The 16,056-nt window shown below is 42.2% G+C and overlaps 2 protein-coding genes across 2 annotated transcripts; both read left to right on the top strand.

Annotated features, from left to right (window-relative positions):
• LOC109461777 (salivary glue protein Sgs-3-like) lies at positions 1-1,304 on the top strand. The gene has a single exon (XM_019758173.1). The coding sequence runs from the start codon at positions 11-13 to the stop codon at positions 980-982; it is 972 nt and encodes a 323-aa protein (XP_019613732.1). The 5' UTR covers positions 1-10; the 3' UTR covers positions 983-1,304.
• A 2,372-nt stretch (positions 1,305-3,676) lies between these two features.
• Positions 3,677-9,849, top strand: LOC109461757 (mucin-5AC-like). The gene is made up of 3 exons (XM_019758149.1): positions 3,677-3,972; positions 7,548-8,883; positions 9,654-9,849. Exons 1-3 carry the CDS (start codon positions 3,879-3,881, stop codon positions 9,847-9,849), a joined length of 1,626 nt encoding a protein of 541 aa, XP_019613708.1. The 5' UTR covers positions 3,677-3,878.
• The last annotated feature ends 6,207 nt before the right edge of the window (positions 9,850-16,056 follow it).

Consider the following 16,056-nt stretch of genomic DNA (forward strand, 5'->3'; position numbering starts at 1 on the left):
TACAACGCAGATGACAACCAAAGAAACAACTAGGCTTACTACAACCTCACAAGTCACCACGATTCCAACGACGAAGAATCCTACAACGCAGAAACATACAACTGAAAGGACTACAGAACGAACCACACAGCCTACAACGCAGATGACAACAGAAGACACAACTAGGCTTACTACAACCTCGCAAGTCACCACGATTCCAACGACAAAGAATCCTACAACGCCAAGACATACAACTGAAAGGACTACAGAACGAACCACACAGCCTACAACGCAGATGACTACAGAAGAAACAACTAGGCTTACTACAACGGCGCAAGTCACCACGATTCCAACGACAAAGAATCCTACAACGCAAGAGCATACAACTGAAAGGACTACACAACTAACAACACAGCCTACAACGCAGATGACGACAGAAGGAAAAACTACTGCAAGAAATACAAAAGAGAAAACAAAGCAAACTACAAGACAAACTACCCTGAAGCCTACGGAAGAGATCACCTTACAAACCACACAACCAACTACAACGCACGTCACAACGATCCCAACGACAAAGAATCCTACAACGCAAAAACATACCACTGAAAAGACAACAGAACGGACCACACGGCCTACAACGCAGATGACAACAGACGAAACAACTAGGCGTACAGCAACGGCGCAGGTCACCACGATTCCAACGACAAAGAATCCTACAACACAAAAACATACTACTGAAAGGACTACAGAACGAACTACCCAGTCTACCACACAAATGACGACGGGACAAACTACCACACAAATGACGACGGGACAAACCATACGACCAACTACTCCAGCAAAAACAACCACAACTATAATAACGTTGCTGCCTTCTACTGTTTTACAAACAGGTACTTGTCGTCCAGTGATTAGAAGAGAGAAGTTTCGGCAGGCTGACACATTCTGGACAGACCACGGGAAACTGTTCAGCGCGTCGCCGGTTGGTAGTCTGCGCGGGTAATGTTCGCCCTTGGTCTTGCACAGCCGCAGCGCAGGGAAATAGCATCTTTCTTTCTAAGCGCGTATCTTGTCTGCTATCAGCACACACCACGTTCCCCACTCACATTTTACTCTAACTATCACACATCTAAATGTGTCAGTGTAGTTCTTTTCAAGTAGCTGTTCTACAGGTCCAAAGGATGCCATCTCCTAACACGTGTGAAGGACCGAAGATCGTGTATCCTTTTAGCAAATGATTGCCATGTTCTTCTTTTAGCTTTGTCCTTTCAGGTTCGTAAGCGGATTGAACAAGATGCAGCGGCTGTGGATGCAGTGTACTTGTACTTGGGGATGTTTGGTGAGTATACACTGTCATCCGTGAATAGTTTCATCAGGTTGGAAAGTTACTGAGTAAAGAAACTCTTTTTTTTACACAACCAAGTGTTTTATTCACAGCCGACGTTTCGGTGATCGGCTGTCAACTTCCTCAGGGCAATTCTGACTGGTTCACATTGCATTGCAGCACAGGTGTCGCTGCTATACATGTAGATACATTCCCAAACGTGCAATATTTATATCTCTACACATATACGTGGTTACAGGGAACTGTATCTACAATGCGGTTCCAAACGAACAGGAGTATGTTATAACCACGTACTATATGTGTAGATATGCAAATATTGTACGTTTGGGAATGCATCTATAGCAGCGACACCTGTGCTGCTGCAGTGCAATGTGAACCGGTCAGAATTGCCCTGAGGAAAGGGACAGACGCGTACGGTCACCGAAACATCGGCTGTGAATTAAACACTTGGTTGTGTAGAAAAGAGTATCTTTGCTCTATACACTGTCATGTATACACAGACACATGGACAATTATTATTTTTTATCTGTGCGAATGTCTGAGACACCCATGCCACCTTAACAAAATGTTGCAATCTGTTGTTTTTTTCTAGCTAGCAAGATTTCTATCTACCGACTCCCAACCACGGAAGGTCACAGGTGTTCTGAGGGTTACCCTGTCGAAGACTAGAAGAGAGAAGAGGATCACAAAAAAGATAAGGTAGGATAATAGAGATAACAAAGATAATTTCACTTTTGTTCTTATCAGTTTCTGATAGATTCTTCAGCATTCCCGTCTTCACCATGATAATGCGATTGATCATAAGGCCACAGCAAGTAATTTTTATGGATGACATCAGCGCGCGCATTAATTTTCGCCTGATTTTGAAAAAAAAAACAAGAAATTTTGTTGCCTTCTGACAGTGGTCAACATGCCGAAAATGGGCAAAGATGTCTGCTGCCATGCCGCAAGGTGGATGGCAGATAGCTATGAGGAGAGGGACAAGACTCTAATTTTATGTTTTGTTTCTTACTTTGGTGCAGTGATATGTGATGTTGGCTGTGTACATGTGATGTTCCCACTGAATCAAAACCATTTGTACAATGATTGAGTCAAAATTTTCAAATGTAGGAACCTTGTTTTTTTCGGTCCGCCTTGTTTTTTTCGCCCGCTCGCATTAGATTTGGAGTCTGCGGAGGATGTCATCCATAAAATTTAATTGCTGTGGCCTTAGATGATAATTTGTGACCATACAGATTAGACGTTAGGCTTTGCCAAAATATAGCAACAGGACAAAGCACATTAATTAACTGATGCTTTACATGTAGTTAATGTTTACATGGTGATTGCCTCTCGTCAACTCAAGGGGAGGGTGATCGACTGTTGGAAGATCTCTGGTTTCCAGGCTCTTTATTGGTCCTGTTGGCTATTCTATTTAAGTATTGTTACAAAGATGGCTCATTATCCTTCTTATACTGTTATCACATCAAAGATAAGAAAAAAGTACCCATAATTGATTCAAACAAAAGGTCGGACTGTTTGCCACGTCACTGCCCTTCTAAGTGGACATATCATTCACTTGGTTTCACACACGACAACTAGGGGGGAGGGGGGCGCTATGACATTTGTCTAAGTAAAGGGGGAGGGGGGTGCTGTGACATTTGTGTGCCTCCGTGCGTGATTCCCATGACTCAAATCAACATGCGTCATTACACCTTTTGTCGTCCGCTGGGCGGCTACCAGAAGGGAAATGTCATGTTGGGTGTGCCCTTGGGAGCACAATGACACGAGCGTCAGCGATATGAGTCAGAACTACCAATTACGTGCGCCAATGGCTGCACCCATTCCGTCTAAATCCTCAACTTTGCCACGAACCCGTTTAGCAAGACTCGTAGGCCAAATTACAGATAAGCCGCCGTAATTATTTATCCATATAATTAAAGGTAAAGTCACCAAGGTCGGCAATTATACAACAGGCGCTAGACATGTGCCACTCTACTCACATGCATTATCTGCAACCTCCGCTGCATAAGGTCGTTTCCCCACTCTTATATGTCTTCAGATATTCCAAAATGTCTTTCTTTTGTCTAGGTTAGACATTTTAAATGGTATGAATGTAAGATAAAACTGCCCCCACTAAACCTCTCCATATCCCCAGGCAATAGACATAGGAATGAGACAACCTCAGGTTGTTGAATAGTTTTCTCAACTGGGATCCATTTTGATCATGAATAGAGCATTGTATGTTATTCTCCCACGATCGAATTACGGTACACATTCTACTTCTTGAGGGTTTTTTTTAGTCTTATTTGTGAAGCATGGAATCTGGTAAAAGTGCTTGTTAAAAAGATGTTTAATTACGGGTATTCACCAAGGTCAGTCACTCATGAAATTACAGACTAATTTTCTGTGTCAGCTGAGATACCTTTGTCGCTCCTCTGACGTTTTCGTGCCAAAGGTATATTATTAACGCCACACCTAGATGGTTTATGGAATAGTACGCACTGCTACAAACTAAATCAGTACCGAGAAGACTACTTCCAGCGATGTTAGCTACACCACACGTCTTAGTATAATGTTGAAATCTTCCGAATGGAGAACCGCCGTTGTAGTGGTCCTTACCATGGCCCTACTGTCCTCTAGGCAAGGAGGGGTGGTTCAGGCACAAGGTAAGTCGTGTCACCTCAGGCTCTTCTGATAGCAACATCAAAACAATGGCGACATAGTTCTTCAGGGCATATCAAAGACTGGTGTTCGATAAGGTATAGCCAGGATGCAGGTTTCTTTTAGCAACCATACCTGCACTACCAAAAATGTTATTTTTTCTTATTTTCTTATGTTGAGAAATATTTTCTTGCCAGGGGGATTTTCAAGAAAATTCAAGAAACATTCTTCAAAGCTTTTGTATGTTGATTCTTACAACTTTAGAAAAGAAAATATTTCTACTATCATGTTCACAAACAAGAATCTTAAGAATGTTCAGAATTTTAAGAAAGTTTACAGTAATTTTTTCTGCTACAAGAAAGCTTTTCTTGTGTAAAGAATGGTTTTCTTGCTTCAAGAACAGTTCAAGAAATATTTTTTTTGTGGACAGAATCATTTTCTTGCTACGGGGATTCTTTTCTTTCTTGTTCAAAGAATAATTTTCTTGCTACAAGATACCATTTCTTTGTACAAGGAAAACAAGAAAAAAACATTTTTGGTAGTGTGGATACACGTGAAAAATATACTTTAGGTCTGAGTTGAAAGCTATCCTATTACCTTACCCTTTTTGAAATAACTACTGAGTGTTTACTCTCCAAGCAGAGGTTGTGGGGGGATGATCTTTAGCTTTTTATATATGGCCCGTTTTTTTTTTGTCGCTACCCCCACCAACAACCTTGGGTCGCGCATGATCCCCTACCTGGCCAATTGGATACTGCCTGGCAAATTTGATACTCTATATTTGAAACCCTAGGATCTGCTTGGAGGTTACTGAGTGTTGCGTTGTGCTGTTGTGTTGAACAACATCTGCATTATTTTGTTGTTTTTTTATTTATTTATTTATTTGGCTTACAAAGAAGCCAGGGTGTCCCAACTAGTCAAAGACTATTACTAAGTGACACCCTGGGGGAAAGATACAAATTATTAGACATACATAGAATGCATATTACAATATACAAAATTACATGCATTATTTTACTTTAACCATAGTTGTTTCTAGAGCACTACTTTTCAAAGGAAAGTTTTTTTCTTTAAAAGGCTACGTTTTCTGTAGTTATATCTCTTCAAACTCTAACTTTGAAGACTGAATAATTAGTTGGGACGACACAGTAAGAACATTGCAATTATGGAATGTGCATTTTGGTACACTATTCTGTATCAATCTCTTGATTTAGACATCTTCAGTTTTTAAAAAGACGCTAGAACGTCATAAGAAAGTATAGATCAAGAAAGTTAAACATACTTAGATTTAAGGTTTTTAGATAATAAGGGGTACAAATGAAAGTTTCAGGGAGGACAGAAACAAAAAGACGTGAAGGGCGGGGCAAAGAAGGGTTTGAGAGATAGGGGAACGTTCATTATTTGAGAGATAGGAGAACGTTCATTATTTTTCAAGACCGTCATAGGATGGTGGCAAATTGAAGACTCCAAATGAAGTGATTTTGTTTTTTGTTTCAGATAGTTTGTCATCATGTATTTTGTTTCTAATTATTAGGAATGATTGAGGTCATACCAACCAAACACTGAAAATTTTCGTTAAGTTTTATTAGTTTTGAATTAGATACTCTATTAGACACGAGTTGAAGACCGAATACATTTATGTATGAAAGTGGTTAATCTTTTAGAAAATCACCCATTCACGTATTACTGATTGTTCTTTTCTTGAGGTTGTATGTGAATTCACTATTGCAACAGCGCTTCCTACCGATTATCAACAGAAGTGCATGTGTATAGACTACTCATTATTTAATCTCAGGGAACAAAAAATTATCAACTTCATCGTGCTTAAGTTACCTTATTCTAATTTGCCCCTCGATTGTACATAAGTTTTCTTCAGTGATTACTTTATGTTGTATTTTATTGTTATTATTTTATTGTGTTTGGGGATTGCCCCCCAGGGTGCATTGAAAACCTGTTCCTCTGGTTAAATAAAAAATAAACAATAAACAATCAATATATCAAGGAATAATTAGTATAATTATATGGATCAGGATGAATGGAAGTATTGTACATGTATATAGCCTTATTTTAAGCTGTGTTAGTATGTTGTAATTGCCAATGTATTTATGTTTTGTAAATGTGTCATGTGTGTCTTGAAGGGCCACAGGAAGAATAGCTACATTTCTTGTAAGCTAAATGTGGATCCCAATAAAGTCAAGTTAGTACGTCCTCCCGGCCCCTTTATCCGCATTTTAGCCACGGCCCCGATACCCCTGCGCCCTCCTTAAGCTAAGGTCCCAATTACGCCGGTGCCCGTCGGGGATGTAGCCCCGGCTGGCCCCGGCCGGGTTCAGGAGTCGAGCGGGCATCGTCTGTCGTGGTCACAATTAAAAGTTTCCTTCAGTAGCGTTTTGTTAGAAATTTTGTCACCCTCTTTGGTCGGTATCCGGCAGGCACCCGACAGGTACCCAGCAGATTCTCTGACGATGTCTTGTATTGACCTATACGTAATGCAGAATTCACGTATTTGTTGTGATCATTTGATCTGTGAGGTCACACATTTTACCCGGGTTTACGAAGTACACACCTTTATTCTGTTCATCTGGTCTGTGACGTAAGAAATGTGTCCCGGTGGAATGCCGGCAACCGGAGGGGTACCTCCCGGTGTTCTCACGATGAGGTCACGGCGTCTTGTTGTTAGCGGGGCCCGGGTAGAATTTAACTCAGAATTAAATTCTTATCGGGGCCCCGACGGGCCAAAAAATATCCCGGTAGCCGCAGGGTGCCCCGCGGGGTCACGTCGGGGTCCCGCCCGAAAGTGGTAAAAAACAGCCCGGGAACTACCCGCCAGGGCCCCTTTTCCCAATTGGGACCTTAGCTTTACTCGACTCCGCATTGGGACCTGCAGCTTAAATCATAGTTTATATCAACGTAATTTAGTTCTTAGTTCTGCCTGTACCTGTGGGTCTAAATGTGAAGACATTGTACATTTCCTTTTGCACTGCCCTGTATACAACTTGCATAGAGTGACCCTTCTCAGCAACCTACAGAGCCTAGTAGGCTCTACTTTTGACTTGCGCAACTTGTCTGACCAAGCCAGTATTAATCTTTTACTGAGGGGTTCGCCCCTTTTACGTCTTGATGTTAACAAAAAAATTCTGATTCTTACTCAAACCTTTATACTGAATACCCAACGATTTACAGTTGCCGAATGATTTATATCTCCGTTAGTCTTGTATATACGAACGCTCATTTGTTGTTTCGTCATTGTCATACCTGTAATTTGTATTCTATGTCAGGGGTGTGATTAAAATTAGCTTCGGCTAGAGTTTCCACCTCTGTGTCTTGTACCATGTCTTGTACTTTGTTGTTTCAATAAAAAATAAATAAAGTCAAGTCAAGTAGAACACCTAGGGTCTAATCTCAAGCCATTACCATATCACCTACGTCAATCATGTAATGGAGGGGGTGGTATTACAAATACTTCTTTTGCTACAAAGCACGATAGAATTTTTTCACTCTGATTTATCAAACAATGTGTGTACAAGACATAAAGAAAGACACCTATTCTTATTGACCCCCCATTGTCCTTTTCTTTCAGGAAATACTACACAAGCTACAACGATCCCTACAACAAAACATCCTACAACGCAAGTTACAACTATCCCAACGACGCACAGCCCCACAACCCACTTCACCACGATGATCACAACGAAGAAGACAACGATACCAACAACGCATGACCCAACAACCCACTTCACCACGATGACCACAACAAAGGAGACAACGATACCAACAACGCATAAACCCACAACCCAGTTCACCACAATGATCACAACGGTTGTACCAACAACGCAAGTAACCACAGAGAAGACAACAATGCCAACAACTCAGCCGACCACAGAGAAGACAACGCTACCAACAACACAGCCGACCACAGAGAAGACAACGCTACCAACAACACAGCCGACCACAGAGAAGACAACGCTACCAACAACACAGCAGACCACGGAGATGACAACGATACCAACAACGCATGACCCTACAACCCACTTCACCACGGTTGTACCAACAACGCAGGTAACCACAGAGAAGACAACGATGCCAACAACTCAGCCGACCACAGAGAAGACAACAATACCAACAACGCAGCAGACCACAGAGAAGACAACGATACCAACAACGCATGACCCTACAACCCACTTCACCACGGTTGTACCAACAACGCAGGTAACCACAGAGAAGACAACCATACCGACAACTCAACAGACAACGAGGAAGACAACAATACCAACAACACAGGAGACTACGGAGAAGACAACAATGCCAACAACTCAGCAGACCACCGGAATGACAACGGCACCAACAACACAGCAGACCACGGAAATGACAACGGCACCAACAACTCAGCAGACCACGGAAATGACAACGGCACCAACAACTCAGCAGACCACGGAAATGACAACGGCACCAACAACTCAGCAGACCACGGAAATGACAACGGCACCAACAACACAGCAGACTACGGAGAAGACAACAATACAAACAACACGACAGACCACGGAGAAGACAACAATACCAACCACGTCTTCACCAACAACACAGATAACCACGGACGAGACAACAATACCAACAACGCAGCAGACCACAGAGAAGACAACAATACCTACAACACAGCAGACCACACAGAAGACAACAATCCCGACAACACAACGGACCACGAAAAAGACAACGAAATTAACAACGGAAAAGACAACGATACCAACAACTCAGCAGACTACAGAGAAGACAACAATACCAACAACACAGCAGACTACAGAAAAGTTCACAACGGTTCAACCAACGACTCATGTTACAACAGAATCAGCAACAACACAGTTAACTACGGAGAAGACCACACAGCCGACCACTGAGAGAACTACTGAAGAAACAACTCGGCAATCGACTCTACCGACTACTGAACAAACTACACGTCCGACTACTGTAGAGACGACGGAACAAACAACATCCCAAACAACTGAGGTGCCGACAACAAAGTTCACAACGGTTCTACCAACAACTCATTTTACAACGGAATCAGCAACAACACAGATAAGTACGGAGAAGACCACACAGTTGACCACTGAGAGAACTACTGAAGACACGACAGAACGAACAACTCTGCAATCGACTCTGCTGACTACTGAACAAACTACACATCTGACTACTGAACAGACGACAGAACAAACGACGCTCCCGACAACGATTGTATCAACGACAAGGGTCACAACGGGTCTATCAACAACGCAGCTTACAACGGAGGACACCACATTCCAGTCGACCTCATCTGTAGAGACTACGCTGAAGACAACACATCCGACCACCGAGAGAACCACGGCAGAGACCACAGAACAAACAACTCGTCAATCGACTCAGCCGACTACTGAACAAACTACGCGGCCAACAACCGCAGAGACCACGGAGCGAACAACACAACCTACAACGGCTCAAACAAGTTTTCCTACAACGTACTTAACTACGATCCAAACAACGCTCTTCCCAACGTCTGTACCAACGACCCATGCTACAACGTTTCCAACAACTCAGTTCACTACGGAACAAACTACAATGCCAACAACTGAGGAGACGACACTAGAGACGACAGCAATCCACTCTACTGAGGGAACAACAGCGCCATCAACTGTTGAGACTACCGAACAAACTACAGTGCCAACAACTGCAGAGACGACACAAGAGACGACACTACAGACGACACAAGAGACAACACGAGGGACGACACAAGAGACGACACTACAGACGACACGAGAGACAACACGAGGGACGACACAAGAGACGACACTACAGACGACACGAGAGACAACACGAGGGACGACACAAGAGACGACATCTATCGGCACTACTGAGGGAACCACAGCGCCAACAACTCGACAATCTACTCAAGTGACTACAGACCAGACTACAACGAGCTTTCCTACAACGTACTTTACTACGGTCCCTACAACTCAGCTCTCCACAACTCAGGGCTTCACAACTCGGGCCTTCACAACGCACTTCACTACAGAGAGGCCCGTCCTGGAGACGACAACGGCTCTAGGGACCACGGAGAGAACAACACAGCCGACCATGGAGAGGACTACAGTCTCCACGGCTCGCACGAGCGTCCTGACATCCGAACCTCCATCCACAGGTAGTACACAAACCCGGTCTGAATCTGTGACTTTTAGGATCATGCGATCCTTAGTCTTCCAGTGTAAGCGCGACGCGGACGCTTGGTCTTGTACAGTTGCCTTTTTGACATAGGCATAGGCGTAGGGAAAAAGAAACCGCGCGATTTGCACCCTCTTTCTGTTGGCGACAGCTATCTGTATCGTGCACCTTGCGCCATGTTCACCCTTCACGCAGAAACACGACATGCCATACCCCTTGTCTGTCCAGTGTTCTTTCAGACTTTTCTACAGGTACAGCCGTCAAGGACAATGTGTCTGGACATACAGTGCTGTGGAGGTAGAAAGAGTGACCTCCTGTATCCTTTGAAGTCAAGTAACCCACGCGTAGGTCTTTGTTTCAGCTCTTTCCCTCAGATTGTTCTCCAGGTAGGTCTCCCAAGATGAACGGATGCCTGCTTGGTCTCATATGGTGGAAGAACAGCAATGTCACAGTGGCACAGTTTAGAAGGTATGACAGCAGTCATTTTGTAGAATTTGGTCAAATTGCTTCCGTTCAAAGTCAATACAAATAGTCATTACCAAATTGTATGTTTTCTGGACATCTACAGGAGGATAATAGGAAGTGACTGCCTGTGTGAAACGGAAACCATCTGTCGTCCCAAGCTTCAGGGTAGAAGGTATGTATATCTTGCGCCCCATTTTATGAAAACAGACATGACTTCCTTTTACAAAACAATCTTATACCTCGAACCTAAACTATCAAGTAAGTTAACCTGTTATCTATCTGCTCATTGTTTTTCTTTGTTTAAAGCCAGCTGATCACAATTTCTTTTCCCTTTCTTCAGGAAATACCTGAAGAGTCCAAAAGATACAGCTTCCGCACTATACTATTTTGCTAACGACCGGATCTGCATAGCTGTCGACTTAGTGATTTGACTTGTTTTTGTACAGAATCCATTTCAAGACACCGCACGGGTGTTTGTTGCCATTTTAAAATTGAATTTCAATCTTTTATTACTATTTGCAATGGATGTATTATATTTTATAAACATTTCGAACGTGTTCTTTACTTTACTTTATAAAGAAATTCTCTAAACTACAAAACATTTGAAATATTGACGTTCAATCTTCTTGTATTATTGCAATTTCCATCGTCTTGTGCTTGCCTACAAGGATGTTATAAAATGTATTCACAAGTGTCATTGTGTCTTTTTTCCTGTAACTTTCTATGCACGTCCAAACATTGACACTATTAAAAGTGTGATGATGACTATAGACCATGCGATCGAGTGTGGTACTGCAGATTAGGCTGAGTGCATTCTATACTATGGGATTCAAAGCATTTCCTATTAGGCCGTGTTTATGTGAAGTCATACAAACCGCGATTCGGGTAACTCACATTCCTCACATCTAGTCCACGTGCCATACATTCCTTTTAAAACGTGCTTGATCACGATTGTCAGAAACTACATTCATTGTTGTTTGATGAAAACACACTAGGTAGCGTGTCAACGACCTGCTTGCTGGTGCCCCCCTCCCAGCGTATCTCGGCCGAATGCCGACGTGGTCCCGCCAGAGGCGGTGAAGCTCGTCCTAGAACGGACACATTATTTGACCATTACTGCTCTTTAAGTTTCTGCCACGTAAAAGTTGGTATTGCATATAAATAAAGAAATATCACCCCGTAATCCATGACCAGGCGAAGTTACATTGAAATCACATTGCGTTCAGACGCAAATCGTGATGCGGGAAAACCGATTCAAAACCACCTCTAGAAGTGGTTTGGGATCGAGGCGCTTTCAATGTGATTTGGAGCGTTCAGATGGAGCCACTTGAAATCGGCTTCGGGATAAACCACATGTAAAACGCCTTTGGTGACTTCACATAAACACGGTCTAAGAAGTAACTACCTGATTTAAATATCTATCCCAATAATTTAATTTGCCTCTGAGCCTGGGTGACATAATCGTCAGAGTACAGCCCCTCCCACTTAGGCCACACCGTCTTAATTTTATGGATGACATCCACGCGAGCATTGATTTTCGCCTGTTCTCAAAAAAAAATCAGGTCCTCCGAGCCTCTGGCCTGGGTAGTCCATGGTAGTTAGAGACAAATTATACGGAGCCTGTGGTAACTCTGGAGGATGGCACCCAGGCTACCGAAGTTCCACGAGTCAAGAAATCGGTACATACATACATGCATACAGTGCCGATTCATAAATTCCGCAAAAAGTCAGCATGTGCCGCCTTGTCGTATACGTCGCTATTTATACTGTCACAAATCCACAATACCAGCTTTGTATTGCTGTGGTTTAGTATCATTTTCATTTTTGGCCCGAATTTTTTTATTCGCCCGCGCGCACTAGTTTGGGGGTCTTCAGAGGATGTCATCCATAAAATTAAGTCGGTGTGGCCTAATATGGGGAAGATAAAGCAGAACTCGCGTGACTTATAACACGATTAAAGTTTAAAAGACATACCAAATATCATGTGGGAAGTAACCATAAAAATCTATCATCACACGTCATCACGCCGTGACTATTACTTCCGGGTCATCGGATTGGAGGTCATATTTACCGGAAACGGGTGAGCAACTTTTGTAAGCAAGACTTTGGACTGGGGAGAACACAACAAACACAGCGTGCAGATAGACGGGCAGGTTTTAACGATATCTCACATATGTTAGCTCTCGTGTCTGTGAGGCTAGAGGCAGGCGGACTAACTACTACTGACTATGAGTGAAGGTAAGAAGAATATGATATCATGTTTATTTTTCTGCTGTTGTTCTGATGTATATGTGTAGGTAGGAACAATTCCCTACTTCATGTGAGAGTTGTGACATGTTTCTAAGCAGATGCTTGGGGAGGGGGGACCTTAACATTTTCTGACAGAGAACTCGACAGTCTTAAAATGCCACGATCTTACACCCCACGTCTACTTGGAGATGAGGTCAGCGACAATGAGGAACTAGAATGATCTGTTTCACATTCCTACAGTCCGGAGGCTTGAATAACGTCCTCTCTTTTGTAAAAGATGTTCCTAAATAGAATGCTATATTTTCTTTGTTGTTTTCTTTGCACTGGCACTGTGAAGCAAAACTCTTTCATTATAACGCATTTGAGGGGTGCCTATGTGTGCCGACACAGGGTCTGCACATCAACACGTACTTAAAAGTTTAGCTCAAGTGGTCTTTGTGATTTTCAAGAGCACTGTGTCCTGTTTACTCTTGGGTTTGAACCCCTGAAGTCTAAGCAAAACATTGGTCTCCGCTCATTCGTTCACTAGCTTTTAACAAATGGAAACATGTTTGGGGCGTAGACTTGCTGAAAGCTGGGGTCCAAACTTGCGTTATGTTTTGGGTACTCAAAAGCGCTTCCATGCCTACATGTATGCTTATAGCTTAGTGGTCCCAACACTTCCAGTTTCACCTATTGTAACTGTGTATTGTTAGTGCAGAAAACGGTCGATAACTTTCAATCTGTGACTTAACCATACAATCGTTTGATTGAATATTTGATCTCCTTTACCTTTTTTCATTGACATTGGTAGGACATTTCAAATTCCATCGCTGACATTGACATTGACCAACAACACAGGGAGTACACAACGTCCAACAGTGACAGATTGCTGTATATTTACACTACGTCACACGTAACGTTTACCTGTTCCGTGTCAAGTATTAATGGTCTGTAGGTAGACAAGACAGTCATTTATTCAGATCGTCTCTGTCTCTAAGTAGATCGTTTTTAGACGGATCGTTTTGGGTGACATGGTGGGTGGGGGGCGTATATAAATGAATCAAAGGTCGACCTTTATTGTACATTTGTGCTCTAACAAGCTAAGTACAGGTCACGAATAAACAGGGAAAAAGAATACAGCAATGACACTTACATACTAAACATACTGATGTGATCTACTATTTACAGGTTCAACTTCTTCTCGCTTCTTGACGCAGTTAAAGATGTACGAACATATTGAGCTAATGATACATCTATTTACAGTCTAAATGTCTAAAGCTTGGGAACTTATCTATTACATAGTAGAGGGGATTCATTCCTCAAGCTAACCGACATCTCGCACACGCAGTCGTCCCTCAGTATATAAGACACCTGGAGCCACATAGTTCCCGTTTAAAACTTTTATTCAGCCTGTCACACGACCGGTTTCGCCTGTGTGGCTTCTAATGGTGGGTGGGGGCGGGTAAGTGTACCAGCAGGGGCATGTTACAAAACGTTACAATAACACCTCACAACATCTGCTTTGATACCGAGACCACCCTCTCGTCATATTGTGGGCACAATATTAAAGGCATCCAATGCAGTTTCAGGGCAGCAAAACTGGAAATATTCTGAATAAGGCAATCTTTGTGATATTGACACATACTGCTTCACATTACCACGTTTGAGTCAGCATGTCATACTTTGGGCTTTTAAAACGGCAGAAACAAGTCCCAAGATGAGTCTTTTATTTTCTGGGCGGTACCCTAAAAATAAGCCCAGGGCCCTTCCATTAACCATTTTCCGTCAGAATTTGGGAATTTTTGCTCCATGAGGGTCAATATACATTGGGATGGTGTGGTTTTAACACAGTGTGTAGATAAATGACTAGAATATTGACTTTGAAAAATTGGGTTTCCAAACCTTTAAAACTGCACTGGATGACTTTAACCTATTTAGACAGGTCTTTTTTCTATCATGGCACAGATAATTGAAAGTAAATAACCAATATCAGGAGTGTCAGTATCATTTTATACCACCCGGCACACAGAGCTTGCTTGAAACGCATCACTACAGTTTATTTCATTTTATTTTATTTTTTTATATTCCAACATGTAATCACAAGACGTGGTGACGGCACACTCAAGTTTTTTCAACTTATATTAATGCCGCCACCAACACAGGGACAGTACAATACTCATTTACACCTGAGCGAAGTGAGGAAAGTCGTGTAAAGTGCCTTTCCCAAGGGCACAAGATCGGTGGCATGTCAGGACTCGAACCCAGGGCCTCTGGTTCTGAGTCGAGAACGCTGCCGCTACGCCACACGACCCCACACTACAGTTTACTGCAATAAACTACAGTTTCTGTGTCAAGTTCCTTCGTGAGTGAGAATTTAGAAGTGGTTAGACTGAACAAAGGCCTTGTGTGCATGTTAGAATTCCACATAGCTAAGGGGTCAACCAACCATTGTTAGAACTCAAAGAATGGCTAAACAGGTACACCTTGCGTAATTACGAAGTAAGTATGTCAAAACAGAACATATATACATAATATAAGAATGAATGAAGACCTTTATTGCACATTTTGCCACACTTGGCTAAGTACAGGTCACAACAAAACAAGATGAATTGACACGGTTAACAGATACAAAAGTAACTAATTATCGTTATATAAATTCAACTTCTCGTTTTTCAGTTATTGTAGAAATAAAGAACATCGATCTGTTTTTCGATGGGTAGTTTGTCTAGTCGCATTAGGAATATAAATTTTTCTACAGTACTTAAGTGTATGGAATAGGGTAATAGGTTCTGTATAAACCTATACAGTCCATTTCTTTCTTTGCTATACAGTTCACATTATATTACAAAATGGCGTTCGTCCTCTACTCTGTTCAAGTGACAATATTTATTATTTATCATTCAATATAGAATTGTTGAAACAGCACTAGTGACGTGATTATTACGGTTATAAAGGAATCACAAGTTCGCACATACTGTAATTCCTGATTTTTTTCACGGTACTGTCATGTTCACTCTTTTCACTGTTACTTCTGTACAGTGAACTTATCATTACAGTTAACAAATAATTCCTGGACTTTCTTTTTCCTGCACCTGTCGCCACTGTGAATGTATAGTTCGGTGAACATGTCCAGTTTTCTCAGACCGTGAACTTAAAGAGAATTACAGTATTCTACAACCTTCACCCCTAGGCTTATTCGTCGCTAG

The sequence above is a fragment of the Branchiostoma belcheri genome, unplaced genomic scaffold, assembly GCF_001625305.1.
Source record: "Branchiostoma belcheri isolate BF01 breed outbred unplaced genomic scaffold, Haploidv18h27 scaffold96, whole genome shotgun sequence".
NCBI lineage: Eukaryota > Metazoa > Chordata > Leptocardii > Amphioxiformes > Branchiostomatidae > Branchiostoma > Branchiostoma belcheri.